Source organism: Osmia bicornis, chromosome 8 (genome assembly GCF_907164935.1).
Source record: "Osmia bicornis bicornis chromosome 8, iOsmBic2.1, whole genome shotgun sequence".
NCBI lineage: Eukaryota > Metazoa > Arthropoda > Insecta > Hymenoptera > Megachilidae > Osmia > Osmia bicornis.
In genome coordinates, this window is record NC_060223.1 from 8,368,050 (window position 1) to 8,382,068 (window position 14,019).

The 14,019-nt window shown below is 43.3% G+C and overlaps 2 protein-coding genes across 4 annotated transcripts in view; one reads left to right on the plus strand and one right to left on the minus strand.

The window, feature by feature from the left end:
- Nucleotides 1–7,681, minus strand: part of LOC114873759 (LIM domain-binding protein 2) — an 88,124-nt gene extending 80,443 nt beyond the window's left edge. For 2 of the 3 annotated variants that reach the window (XM_046286914.1, XM_046286913.1), the window contains exons 1-2: nucleotides 6,775–7,681; nucleotides 1,797–2,448 (exon numbers count right to left, since the gene is read on the minus strand). In XM_046286914.1, coding sequence (XP_046142870.1) covers nucleotides 1,797–2,448; nucleotides 6,775–6,802 — 680 coding nt within the window. In that variant the 5' untranslated portion in view covers nucleotides 6,803–7,681. Of the gene's footprint in view, nucleotides 1–1,796; nucleotides 2,449–2,997; nucleotides 4,474–6,774 lie in introns of those variants that run through there. The other variant, XM_029182416.2, reaches the window with a different exon arrangement.
- Nucleotides 7,682–10,033: 2,352 nt separating this feature from the next.
- LOC114873741 (protein nanos) lies at nucleotides 10,034–12,958 on the plus strand. Its single transcript, XM_029182382.2, has 3 exons — nucleotides 10,034–10,402; nucleotides 11,416–11,635; nucleotides 11,824–12,958. The coding sequence occupies exons 1-3, from the start codon at nucleotides 10,219–10,221 to the stop codon at nucleotides 11,975–11,977; spliced, it is 558 nt and encodes a 185-aa protein (XP_029038215.1). The 5' UTR covers nucleotides 10,034–10,218; the 3' UTR covers nucleotides 11,978–12,958.
- The last annotated feature ends 1,061 nt before the right edge of the window (nucleotides 12,959–14,019 follow it).

Consider the following 14,019-nt stretch of genomic DNA (forward strand, 5'->3'; position numbering starts at 1 on the left):
AGTGCGAACTAAGTTGCGACAGGTAGACAATTATTCAACGTCGAGAAAATTATAGGGCTACCGGGGGTTAATTAAACCGTGACAGAAATTAAAATTCATATTAACAGCGCCCGATACTCTCTCCACTTTTCCTAACAAATACGGATGGTACAGTAATCAAAGAAACACCACCGGAAAGCCACTTTCGACCATCAAACATTGCAGCAATTCAAATTAGAGCGCTAATGTTGGAACCAGGAAAACCTAACTTTCGATCACGCGGGATAAACATAGCAAAGACTGAAACTACCATTAGCAATGCATCAGTTTTCTCTCAACAGTTTACACGGATTCAAAGCACTTATAAACTTGCTACCGGTACGTGCCCACGCATTACAGAGCTTCCATACGAGAAAAGAGTATTACACGGTTAAAAAATGATATTCAGCGATCTTGCGAGAGAAGCTATTAAACAAGTTTTATTTTACTCAGGTCTAAAAAATTACTCGTTTAACGCGTTCGTTTCAACTCGAGACATTCGTCACAAAACTATTCGGAAAAACTGGTTCACGGTGTTTTAACTGGACCAGTCAACCCTCCGGATAAATTATAGACCGCGTTACAGTTTCGTCGAACTGTATGCACGATTTTCCGCCGAGGTTCGGACAGCAAGAACGCGGATAACGCGAATTTTTCGAACGCATCGATAATCTAGATCACAGATAAGCGAATCAGCGACACGGCTGCCAAGTTTAGCACGGAGAAATTTCACTGCCGGCGCCGTTCATTACAGGTTTCTTCGTCTGCGCGCGGCCAATTCTGGCTCGTACTGTTCGCAAAAACGATACTTAACAACGGGACAATATGTTTTCGCACGGTCTGGCAACGAGGGAGGAAAAAGTTTGGCAAACGGCTAAGAAAAATGCACTTGCAATCTCGATTTCATAGAATCGGATTTATCCAACCAGTGTTTCTCAGCTCGAGAAACTTTCATTGAACAACTGTTAACCCTTTCTATTAATATTCGCTCGATACTAAATTGAAGATTAGCTGCAACTCTTTTAAACGCTGGGTAAATTGTTGAAACATTTGTACCTGTTATCGTATGAAATAAAATGGAAAAGAAATTTCTTGTCTCGAATGTAACCGACTTCAAGAACGAGTTTCTCTGGTAAGAGAAGCATCGAGGACGATGCAACCGATCCAGGATCATTTCCAGAGGGCAAGAACGTAGCCCTGTCGAAGCAGGATTATCAGGCAAGAATGCGGACTAACCGGGACGCGAGTGATAAATAATGGTGGCTACCTGTGAACCGCGTTATCTAGGAATGTTTAGCAGCCTGACAACGCTCGACACGTTGCTTTACACGTTAATGGTGACGAGTTTTCGAGTATGCCGTTCGAAGCGACGATAGCTCGTCGATGATATCGCGTTTAAGAAATAAGAATATACGGATTCGTTTGCATATTCAATTCAAGACTTCTCTTTGATACGCGCTGTATCAATGCTGCGTGCAAACATTTCAAGCGCACACGCTTCGTTTTCGCTCGGGATTTAACGCAGAAACGATTGATTAGCATGCACTAATTAGATACTTTTTTCCATCGATTCGTTGCATTATACGATGGGTTACTGATTAGCTACGAAACTTGATTGCTTACCAATTAAGGACAACTTATTGACTGTCTTCTGGGTCTTAGAAATACCCATTTCTACATTTTCTTTAATAATTTTATATTTATATTAATAGTAATTATATACGTGAGTCCTTAATTGATAAGAAACGCATGCAAGAAATAAAATTTCCAAGACTCACCCTTGGTCCATCCTATCCACGGGTCCACCAGGTCCCATCATCGCTGGGTGGCCCGGTCCAATAGGTCCTGTCATCGGATGTCCAGGTCCAAACGGGCTTCCTGGTGGCATACCGTACTGAGGCCCACCGAACGGCTGTCCGTGCGAAGGAAAGTGCGGATTTCCTGCTCCAGGAGGTACGAAAGGTGGTCCCGAGGAGCCAGGTCGACCCACGAATTGAGGTGGTCCACCGGAGGGCGAGCCAAACGGGCTTGGTCCGGGCCCATTGTAAGGAGGCCCGGAATTGTTTGGCGGTGGAGGGAAGCCCGATGAATTCGGCGGTGGTCCTGGACCAGGGGTCGAGGAACCGCTTGGTGCTGGCGAGGCAGTGTACTGAGGTGTCGCTGAACCAGGAGGTGGTCCTTGGTAAGGTGGTGCGCCCGCTGGACTACCGGCACCACCGGGGAAAGGACTCGGTCCTTGAAATGCTGCATTGCTTGGTGGACCACCTGAACTATTGTACGGACCGGAGCCAGGGCCACCACCCTGGCCAACCGAGTTCGGTGTAAAGGGTGATGCCTCCGAGCCCGGTGGCGGGCCCTTCCACGAGGCTGGTGTTCCCGGATCCTCCAGTGTGGTAGTGGCTGCCAATGGCGTGTTTAGGCGGCTACAGCCTGAAATCATACGAATTTTCGGTTAGATACGGATTAATACTTATAATCAACTACCTAAAACAGTCAGTAAAATAATTTATTATACTTTGGTACTGTTTACACATTACTGACATACCTATTATATGTGAGAGTACAAGAATTAGTACAAGAATGTTGTAAAAATATTAATTCATAGACTGTATTTAATAATAAACTTGATTTTCCTTAAGCTACATACTGTTATAAGGCCAAAATTATTATTACTCAGTATTAAGCACTACGGTAATACTAAGATATTTCTGAGATATTACGTAACTGTTTTCTTATATATACTACAAGGTTTATATATAAAACATTATTCAGTTCCTTTATCTAAGCTTAGCATAACAATGCTTAATTCAGCTTTCTTGCGCTATGAATTACAAATAGAATCTGTCAATTCAATGTAAACAATAACCACAGTAATCATTATGCTCGCAACAAGAACTCATTCTAGTCCGACACAATATAATACATTGTACAAGATTAGTAAAAAAATTGTAGGTATACTAAGGAGCAAACAGAAATTACCATTGTTTGTTCCATTGGCCTTCATTGTCCTGTGATCATCCAGCTCATTCCATTGCACCGATCACCCACTGTGGTAGGAATCAGCACGCAGCAGAAACAGTTAATCTTTGTCAGTACACTGCACGCAACCGATCGAGCTCATGAAAATGTTGCGTATCAATTCCTCCGTAAACAGCGATTAATAGATTGCTTGAGAGTCACTTTAAGGTTATGTGCCGGTAACCTAACCTCTAACGTTGTTGGAACGCGATTCGCGAGTCCTACCGCCGCGAGAACACTTAAAACGCACGATGCACGATTCACGAAACTCTCGAAGAACAATGATTTGCAGTTTTTCGATAAAAGGTCTCGTGGAAGACCATGAAACCGATTGATAACAATAAGCACCTGTACGGTCGCGTTGCCGGCATTTTCACGGTGATATTTGACCTGTTTCAAGACGTTCCGCCAGTTTTCCAGTCGAGATCCAGGCGCGCACCCACTGTTAGGCGCGTGCACAGGTCCGACATCACACTAATCTTGATTCATTTTGCCGTCACATTGCAAAAAATTCGCGATCGTCCAAACACAAATGACCCGGTGCAAGAGAGAGAGAAGAGGCAAGCGCGAATAAACACCACCAGAGTCAACAGACGACCCTTGCCAGGGACGTAACGCGCAGGTGGCGCCACGTGACTCGCCTTCGTATATTTACCGAATACTCTTCGTATGATCACTAAATTCACCTCGTACAAACGACGATAATCACGCGAATCACGGGCTTGATTAATTTTTCATTAGCACAGAAACGTTTCTTCGCTTTTTTCAACTTCATCCCTTAACTTGATCGTAAACATTTGACGGTCGAAAGGTGTCGACACCGAAGCTCCGAAACGTCAAGTTTCTGTTGTCACGACAAGTTTTCGCGTGGTAAAATATCGAAAGCCCGTGAGGAGAGCGTGAAAATACGAAAAAAAATGTCACTAGCCTCCGACACTTTCACTCGCGATTTGTCACTCACACGTGCACCGTACGCAACGACTCGTGGAAGTACGCGTACGCACGTGCGCCAGGGGCGTAGCTAGCCGAGTACACGCACAACGGCTAGTAAACCGGACGAATAGCTCCCTCACGGACCACGTGTTCGCCCTTACTCTCCGTTCTACCTAGCTTACCCGCGCCCGGGTGTCAACTGGATTTCTTCCTCGGTCGTAGCCAGTAATTGTTATTCCACGGGTGAAAACCGAACGACGCTGCCATTTTTAGAAAACTAGCTGCATAAGCCGATGCGGCACCGACTGCCTGACACCCCGCCCAAACACACTGAAAGCACACCCCATCAAGGCACACACGTAGCAGCTTGATACTCGTTTTTTTTTTCAGGGTCGTTTGATCCGTTCACTGTATCTCTTAATTTCTCACGAACTAACCTCGACCGTTCGATACGCGTGTTACACGAGTATGCACCTGGTTTTGTTTTCACGGTTTTTTTTTTGTTTTTTTTTTTTAAGTCAAAACACCGGTTCAAGTAATCCGTTCGTATTGATTCCAAGCCGGGCTCTACCTTTCGCGTAATTACACGACTGATATTCCTTGCGCGTGCACCCGCAAACTTATCAACAGATTTTTTCCCTAGAAACTAGCACGGCTTTTTAGGCTATGTACGCCGATGCGTCTACGCGTTTCTTCGGCCCTCCCTGATTTGTGCGTCTACCGTCGGTGGACCGCGCGCGATTAATTCGAATCGCCGAGAGAGAGGAGTTATCGCTCTCGGACTGGCCGTAATTTCCGATCGATTAATCAAGAGGAAACTTTGGCAACGCGGTGTCGCCTGTTGCATGCGAGCAAAGCTGTGTGTACACGATGTGCAGCAACGTAATAGCGTTGATTTGTAAACAACGCGAGACGCTGTCTCGTACGCAAAGAGCGGTGCATCGCTGGTCGAAACCAGACGAGAAAGCAATCAACACCGAAAAGACACGACGCCACCCGTTTGTTATTTACCGCGACCAGCTTCCTTTGATTTTCGAATCGAGACCTCTCACCCCCTGCTAGAGAACCCGACTACTAACGGCGAGAAAAGACCGGTGCGTTCCTCGGAATCCCTGCAGGCGCACGGTCGAAAGTTGCGACTTTCTATGCAAGACGGGCAAGAAAGCGTGGCGCACAAAGAACACGCGTCACCAGGCGAGGATACGTCGAAGGAGCGATCAGGTAGGAAAGGCAATTACTGAAAACACACGCGTCACTCGCTGCCCATTCATGGACGACTCACAACACGCCGAGTTGCGTTTCAACGAACCGACTAAAAACTACGGATCGCGGATTGAAAGTAGCCCGAGATGATTGTTTCGCGAGAGGTATGCTCCGATTCACGGCTAAGACGTTGCTGAAACATGCAAGAACGACGCGAACAAGGCAGCTGTTCCACGTGGAGCGTCGCCCACGGATGCGTACGGCCCTGCGCCGAGAGCTGAACCCCCGACCGCAACGGGACTGCGCCTCGCCACAGTTACTCTTTTCTGTCACCGCCGCCGCCGCCGCCACCGCCGCCACCACCGCACTCGCCACTTTTACACGAGGAGAAAAAACAAAAAATGCTTCGTGGTTCGCGTTGGACCAAGGATCAAACGGTCCTGAACTCCTTCGCGTGACGGGGGGATCTCGAATGAGACGTAAGACCGCGATTGATCAAAGGACAAGCCGGAGGTGCGAAGAAGGATTCTTTTCAGAGGTGCAATGGCGCATTGGCCGCCACATTTTTTTTCTCGCTCCTCGCCGTTTCAAAGTCCCTCCCGTCGTGGGAGAGACTCAACACTCGCCAGTTGACAGTGTCACCCTAAAAATCAATAAGGGGTTCACCCTCGACCCTGCCCACCCTCTTCCTCCTCCTGCACCTTTCTCCACCTCCACCTCCTCCTCTTACGTCTCTTACTCTCTACGTTTATCCCAGGAACGTATAGCAGGGGGTCGATGGGTCGGCGAGGTTATGCTGGTCAGACGACCAGTCATTCTATTAGGCTGCGATGCGGCGTCAGGAGGCTTGCTAACCTTCAGACGCCACGTTCCACGAGAATCGTCCCTAAGATGGTCAGATATACCGAGTCGATTTTAGGAAATCTGTCTTTCCCACTTTTTTATAAATCGACCCAATCTGTTAAATGGATTTCAACGACGAGTCCTTTCTTTTAACTTTCTAGGATACCTAGGGTCGTTCACCCGACTGTTTTGCTTCCACTTTACTCATTAGAGTTTTCAACTTTGAATGTTCCTAGCTTTAATAAAAAATGGACGAATTTGAAAGAAAAGAATATCGAGCGAAGCCAGAAACGACCGAGTTGAAGCGAAAACCATTTACGTTTCCAAGCAACGTGAATTCATTTTTCCATTCGTTTCGTTGATACGAGCGCGTTCAAACAGCTATCGCGTTATGCTTCCTTGTTTCTTGGCGAGTCGTTCGAATAGAAAGGCGGCATCAACGGGAAACTATGCCGACCTACCTCACCATCGTGCGCCAACTACCAGAAAACGGAGGAGGATCGGTCCAGGGGGCCGGAAGTTACGCGTACCGGAGCACTTTCTAAAATTTTACGAGGCTAGATTGTTGTTTCTAGCGGTTGACTGCTATCATCGGCACCTGACACGAATTCGACAAGTAAATTGTGGCCTCGAATCACGAAACTAGCTCGATCGGTGGCGAAAGCATGCCTGCGAAGATTCTTCGGTAGCTAGGTGCTACCTTTCTCCGATTTTCTTCTCGATCTTACTAATGAACTAAAAATATTAATAAAAATATACCTGAAAGAAAAACGTTGCTCAGTTCCATCCTCCTTTTCTCCCATCGTACTCCCTCGTTGTTCTTCCGTCGTTCTTCGGATCCCAATTTCTTTAAATCACTTGCCTTCGCTAAAGAGACCTTTAACCCGACGCGGAATCACAAAGTGAATTTTCGGCTGATAAACGAGCGAAGGTCGTGGCTACCAGTCGAGGAGAAAGCCTCGAGCGTAAAGGCACGCTTCGCTCGCTGTCACGCGAGCAAGCCTGGCACACTGTAACGTCAGTACGCACGGCATCTCGATGTCTATCTGTTCGGTGAAGGCACGATTCGATAACCCGCGATTCGGGGTCAGTATGGCCGTCTTTTATATCCCGGAGACGGTGAAAAGTCGCCTTCAGTGACAGCTGATGTGTCGTAGTCGTTCAAAGCGAGGGACGCGTCAGTCCGAGCAAGAGGATAAAGAGAAGAAAAAAAGAACTTGGGTCCGTGCTTCGACTAACGAGGCCAGCTTTTCACGCGAAAGCTCAATGAGCGATACGCGTGTAATTAGAGACGCGAATGGCCACTAGAGAGTCTGGCAAATTACGTATCGACGGAGGTGTCCTTTTTTCTTCTCTGCTTGTTTCCACGTCAAATGCGACGCCTTTGATGGCAGACAGTGGGGATGCGTTCGTCGTTACGAAACACCGTGAAAGCGATGTCTGAAGTTTCTGGATTCGTTACTTCCTATGTATACGCGCGATATACTAAACGTACGATAAAAGGTTTCAAAGTTTTCTAGGTATATCGTGAATGTTTCGAGGATTCTGCAGCCATTGTTGCGTCTGTAGTTTCTGTACTCGCCGCTAGAGGAATCATAGCGGACCAACTTTCTCGCTAGTACTCGCTGCGCTGTCCATCCAAAGTCCATTTATCCAGTCTTTTGGCAGACCTGAAAAAAAGAAACAAATTGTTAGGAAAAATAAGGAAAAATACCGAGTATATCCCGGTTAATGTGTGACACCGATTTTTTTCGCACGATGCTAACTTCTTTCCCCGCAAAACCATACGGAAATATCTGCCACGAACGCGTGGCGAGTCGCGAGGTGAATGACAGCTGCGGACAGTTCGTACACAAGCATGTTCCACTGACCCTGGCTAAAACGATCCGAACGAACGAACTGAAACACCACCACGACCCTTGGCTGCACGTGTTCCCTCTCTCTTTCTCTTCCTCTCTTTCCCTGTTTCTCTGTTTCCCCTCGGAAGTGGACTTTCTGCACTTTTGCTCGACGCTATTCCCAACCCAGAACTGTCCGAAGGAAGCCGCACCGCTGTTCACCAAGATATTAGGATAAGTTTCATTCATACAAACTTTGGAACAAATCTCGACCTTCGGAAACCGCAAACTAGTAATGTCTACGAGCGGCGATCGAATTCGAGCAAATAAAAAATAACGTTTCTAGAATAATAATCGCCCATGACACCCAAACGATTAAGTCCCAGATTGTTCCAAGTTCCCTATCATGAATTCCCCCTTTCGTCACGATCACGTAAAACTGGTAGTTGATCACAAGAGATGTATGCATAAGACTACCAACCGAGGTGTTGGACTAGTATCATGTCAAAGCGATGAATAAATTATTTACCGAGTTCTAGCGACCACCCCATAATGTCCTAGCAAAAGAGTGAAGCACGAACTTCGCTTCCCTGTACAAAACTCTGAATTGCTTTTTCTTTTCAATTTTCATCTATGTGACATTCGTTGATCATCCAAAATGTTTGGCAAACAATAATTTAACAAGAAGATAGAGGCTGTAACTAGGACAACATGAAATGCAAAGTATGGCAACATCTCGTGAACAGTTCGCAGCTGTTCCTAAGTGGAGTCGGAAGCTTGGGAGTTCACGGCACTCAGAAACAAGTTGGATCTGCGGAAAGGCACGAAGGGAAGGCCAGAAGAGCAAGTTCGTGGTTGGCTGGAGCGGGGTGGCACGAGAAGGTGGATGGGAACGAGGTGCGGGGAAGAAGAGGTCGCGTATGAAAGAGGAAGGAGAATAGGTCGATACGGTAAACTATTGTTTGCTGGCTGAAGTGTTCACGAGAACTGGGCGGAAGACAGCCTCGGGTTGGTTACGTGTATTCCTCCAGTTCCCATGAAACGCAAAGATACGACATGCTCGTCGTTGCAACGATATTCAAACGCGTCTAAGAACCCCGACGCATCGTACCGATATTCGGGGATAAAAGAGAGACGCATATGACGTCACGTTTTAGTTCTTACGATCGACGGTGGACGTCGGTGACGTCATGGATTAGTTCTTACGGCTTGCGACGGATGGCGTTCGTGTGGATTATGCACACCAGCACCAGTGATTACAGATCCAAAAGACTGGACATGCCTTTATTTTCAAGGAGTTATGATTTTACAGGATCCCAGAGTCGTGTCATTTATCCTAGCTTAATGTGCGCCAGGCATAGGGACAAAACGAGATATTTCATGACGTCACTGGTCCCGATTTGCGTCCCCAAATATCGCAACACCGTCACAGGAAGCTATATATGCTAATGCGACTTCTATATACTACTTCTACCCATCATCATGCGACGCTAAAAAATAAGAGCGCTTATTTTTCCCTCTTCCCAAATCAAATAACTCGTAAAAAGTAGTTCGAAAAGTAGACCCCTATGCCATCTGGTAGAAAACAGCGGAAACTACTGGATAACCTACCGACCAATTTTCCGAAACGAGTGAACTAATGGCGCTATCTATTGAAAAGCATTGGAAACTATACTTAAATTCACTTGCATGGAACTTATCGAGGATAGAGAAGAAAAATACTTACTTACCTAAAACAAAAAATCAGCAGTAAGAAAAGCAGAGTGGAAATGATTTTACCGTCTGTTCATTACCTGCCATTATCGAACTGGTTAAACAAGTTAACACTTTACAGCCAGCGTAAAGAAATTTTAAATTTCGCGGCATTGGATCGTACATTCCGCGTCATCATTTGATTTTCTTTTCTTTTCTCATCGCTTTACCGAGTACCACGTGAGACGCGTAAACCGTAGAAATTGATATTGCTTTTTGCTTGTTAAGGCGATGCAACCGTTGAATACTTTACCAATCGAACCTAAAAACAACCAGCGTACAATGTTGCGATATTCGGCGACAAGACGGAACATTTCATTAGACGTCATAAGTAAGTAAGCACGTCCCTTTTTTATGACCCCGAATAACGCGTCGTTGGGCCCGGGTAGCAGTTCCATCCCTACCACCGGACCCTTGATCGTGATCGTCGGACACGGTGACATCCTAACCCGGCAGTTGAATTTCGAAACCCGTCCACGTTGGGTCGGTAGTCTTCGCTTGAGATCCTTGCAATATTTTACATTTTCGCGTCTTTTCCACCGAGTCTTTTCTTTAAAGACCGGTACGTGATTTTGGTGATATTTTAGAAGAAACGCGATACACATCCATCACGATGATGCATGTCTCGCTCATGCAACAACTTCCGATGCAAGTTCCACTGGTGCATCAACTTCCAATAATTCCGATGCCACAGGTGTCGCACTTCTTTTATCCGTACAACCCTAGTTTGGAAGACGAAATGAAGAGATTGTTTCATTTCAAGGTCGATGTACCAACCTCTCCGCCTGTCCAAAATGGTAAGTCATTTTTTTTTATAATTAATATCGTATCAGTTGAACGCGGAATTTGCTGGAGAAAAAACAGCTGAGGATCGATGACAAAGATCGACCCAGTTAAAATGTTTCATTATTTTCGGTTCAACTTCTAAGACTGTAATGTTCCGAGTGCAATATAGTGAAGCATAAAGCAATCACCTATTACGGTTTAAATTATTCTACGAATTATTTTGTTTCTATTACGAACAAAAATATCTTTTAAATTTGCAAAATCTATTATTTTATTTTAAAAAATTAACGCTGCTATACGCGTTTTAATTTTGAACCGTACATTCTGATGATATGTCATTATGCGTCATCAAATCGTGGTTTGATTGGCAAGTACCTTCTACAGTTTGTAAACAAACGAATCGATAAGAGGAATTCAGTATTCTAAAACGTGCCAGGGTTATAACTCGCCGTTAAAGATTCCTACAATTGTTTTTGCATCGTTCGATACTTCTAACTAAATTCTAATATTTTTCAAATGTAAATAATAATATTATTTTGATACGTGTTTGTCAGTGATGTTATTATTTCGAAACATACGTAACGAAAAAAGGGATTAACATTGTCGAATGACACCGAAGCTCTTCACATTTTACGAATGGATTTTAAACGAAACAACGTTGACGTACGGGTACTTTTATTATTTATTTTCTATCGAGATATCTAACGTCGTTTCTGCGTCGTTCGAAAAATTAGGACGAATTCTGTTTACATACCGTGAAACCTAATACTTTCGAGTCCGTTATTTTCTCTATTTGCGCGTCGCGAAACCGTCTTTGAAAAAGCCGAAATGGAATAAACGATATACGATTATTCGATGTCGTATATCTGTTTATTCATCATTCTTCGAATACCTTCGATGATATTCCGTTTCAAAGTACGCTAGTTATTGCTTGAAATATTACGTTTACAATTTTATTTAATAACTTCGTTAATGATACATTTCGGTTAATTAAAATCCTTGGAATTTTATTCGATGATTCTAGTGGAGGCTGTGATGGAAGAGTTTCGCCACAATGGACGAGATTTTGAATATTGCCCGGATGGGGACAATGCAGTATCAGAGATAACACCGCGTCGCAAGAAAAATAAGAAACCCGCGGCTACAGAATGCGTTTTCTGTAAAAACAATGGAGAAATGGAGTCTTACTACCGACAGCACACGTTGAAATACGAGGACGGTCGTGTATCGTGTCCAGTTTTAAGGTAAATTAAAATTCCAATTAAATCCTGTACGATTGAAACGAAAATCTCTAAATGATGTAAATTAATTTTTAAGAATTTTTGTATGCTTCTAAGAAACACGATATCTATTATACGCGTGTTCAGAATGTGCTAAGAGGGGCTGCCAGAGGAGTCATGTTATTTACACCTCTTTTTCTATGTGTTTTTAGGGCCTACAAGTGTCCAATTTGTGGTACGTGTGGCGATGATGCCCACACCATCAAGTACTGTCCCAAGAGGCCGAAGGGCCTAATCGACACGTACCAAACGGTGAACACCTTCAAGTTTCTGAAAAACTCGATTGGCAAACGACGTTCAAAGTAAGAACGCGCGTGGGCCTCTCGTGGGTGACGAGAAGCACCCAGGTGCCATAAGAAACTCTGCTTTTTCTCAAAGTCCTCGAAATGCAGATCTTTAGAGAATATTCGACTTCGAGCGTCTTTGCGTCATCGGCTGGCAGGTAACGCTGTTCGATGTGAACGAACCAAAGATAATAATCGTGCCAGGAATAAACGTATTCCTAACAGTTCGTGCAATTAAGTAAAATTAGTTTTCAAAACTAGAGACAAAGGATAGATCGATCGATATCTTACTATTCGTAGTAAGCGTTCAGATTTAACATCTTGAAAGACGAATTGTTGAGAGTATCTCAAATAGAGGCTGTATCCAAAGATCTTTGCTTAGATTCGTAAGTTAATTATTTATATCGAGTGTGCCATATAATAGTCTCGTTTGTTCCTGAACAAACTCATCATCGTTACGAAGAGAAATCATTTCGTATACCGCCAGTGCCTTGAGAAAAGAAATATGTTTGATAATTCAAAGATCTGATTTTTTAAACAAAATTCGTTTATGTACATTTACATCCATTGACCTTAGTATAACTTACTTGAATGTTACCCAATAATTCGTGAAAATCTTTACATTTCTTAAAGTATTTTCTTTTTGGAAAGATTTTTTTTTTAAATGTCTACGAGTACTGTGATAATGCGAATAAAGACTATCCATTTTTTATACAACAGCCATAGAGATTTGTCGTTCGTGGAAGTAAACTTTTTCGAGGAGAAGAGCGACGAACGTCCCTCGATTTGAGACAGTAAAATCACGTTTTTTTGATTTTAAGTTTTACACAAAGAACGTTTTTGAAAATTCGTTCGAACTATGTTCCGTGTTCTTGTCGTTCATTGATCCGTAACAGGGGTTAATTTTTCTTTTTCCTTTCATCGAGCAGTTCCAGTGAATTACACTTGATTAAGTTAAAAATTGTATTCTTACGGTAGACGATAATGCCATTGAACTTTGAAAATGACGTTTATAGAAAACGCGGTTCCCTGCCTTTTTTGTGGTTTGCTAAAATTTCTTTTGTACCTTGCAAGATTTACGGACGGAAAAGGTTCTTTCAATTGTGTCTTAAACGGACGACGAATGACCAACGACATGAAGTTCCTTTTAAAATTGCTACTCTTAACCCTTTGTAGGGTTCAAAGTAGGTCTCCTATATTCAAGCCTAATTTTTCACTATTTTAAACTTTCAAAAATCTAGAAAAATTCTATTTCTTAAAAAAATATAAAATTTCGCTTGTGCCTTCGACAACCCCAATTTTCTATTATAAAGGGTTCACTTTATACAAGTTTGCAGCTTTTTCCTTCAATTTTTTTTTAATTATTTCGACTCGGTGCTGCTTGTATTCGAGCAATAATTATGAAATAAATTTAACATCAATTCGAAGGCAACATTTTATGGAATTGTGAACGTGTGAAATCTCTCTTGTTCCTGCGTATTCGACCATGAGTTTTATCGAAGGTTATCGCAACAATGATACAACATATACATATTACATCTCTGTGCCCTTTTTTTTTTTGTTCGTTACTTCGATGACTGATGGCCGAATCGTTGCTCTTTCCAGGCAGAGGGTTTCTTTGTTCACAGTTGAAATGTAATTAACTGTGATTGCTGAAATTGAACGAAGAACAGAGCACCGTACATCGATTGGCAAATAAAAGCATGCAAACGTGTATTTTTTTGTTGGTCATTTTTCAATTAGTACTTAGTTCAGCATCATTAGTACGTCGTTCGAGAGAAGTGGGTAAAAAATCTTCATTAAGAAATCATACATAGTAGACGAACATATTTTCTCAGATTAACTGTAGGGATAGTACAGTAGGTTTAAGATGGAACAGTATTTTCAGATAATTTTGTATTGAAAAGAATTTGATGTTGAAATGAACCGTAGGTAAAGTTCAGTTCGATTTTCGGTATTCGTGTAACGTGTTCTAAAGCGTTTACACGTTTATTAAAAATAATCAACCAAATCTATAACAAAAACAGTACTGGTACACGGTATGTGAGTTGCTCAATTTATGAA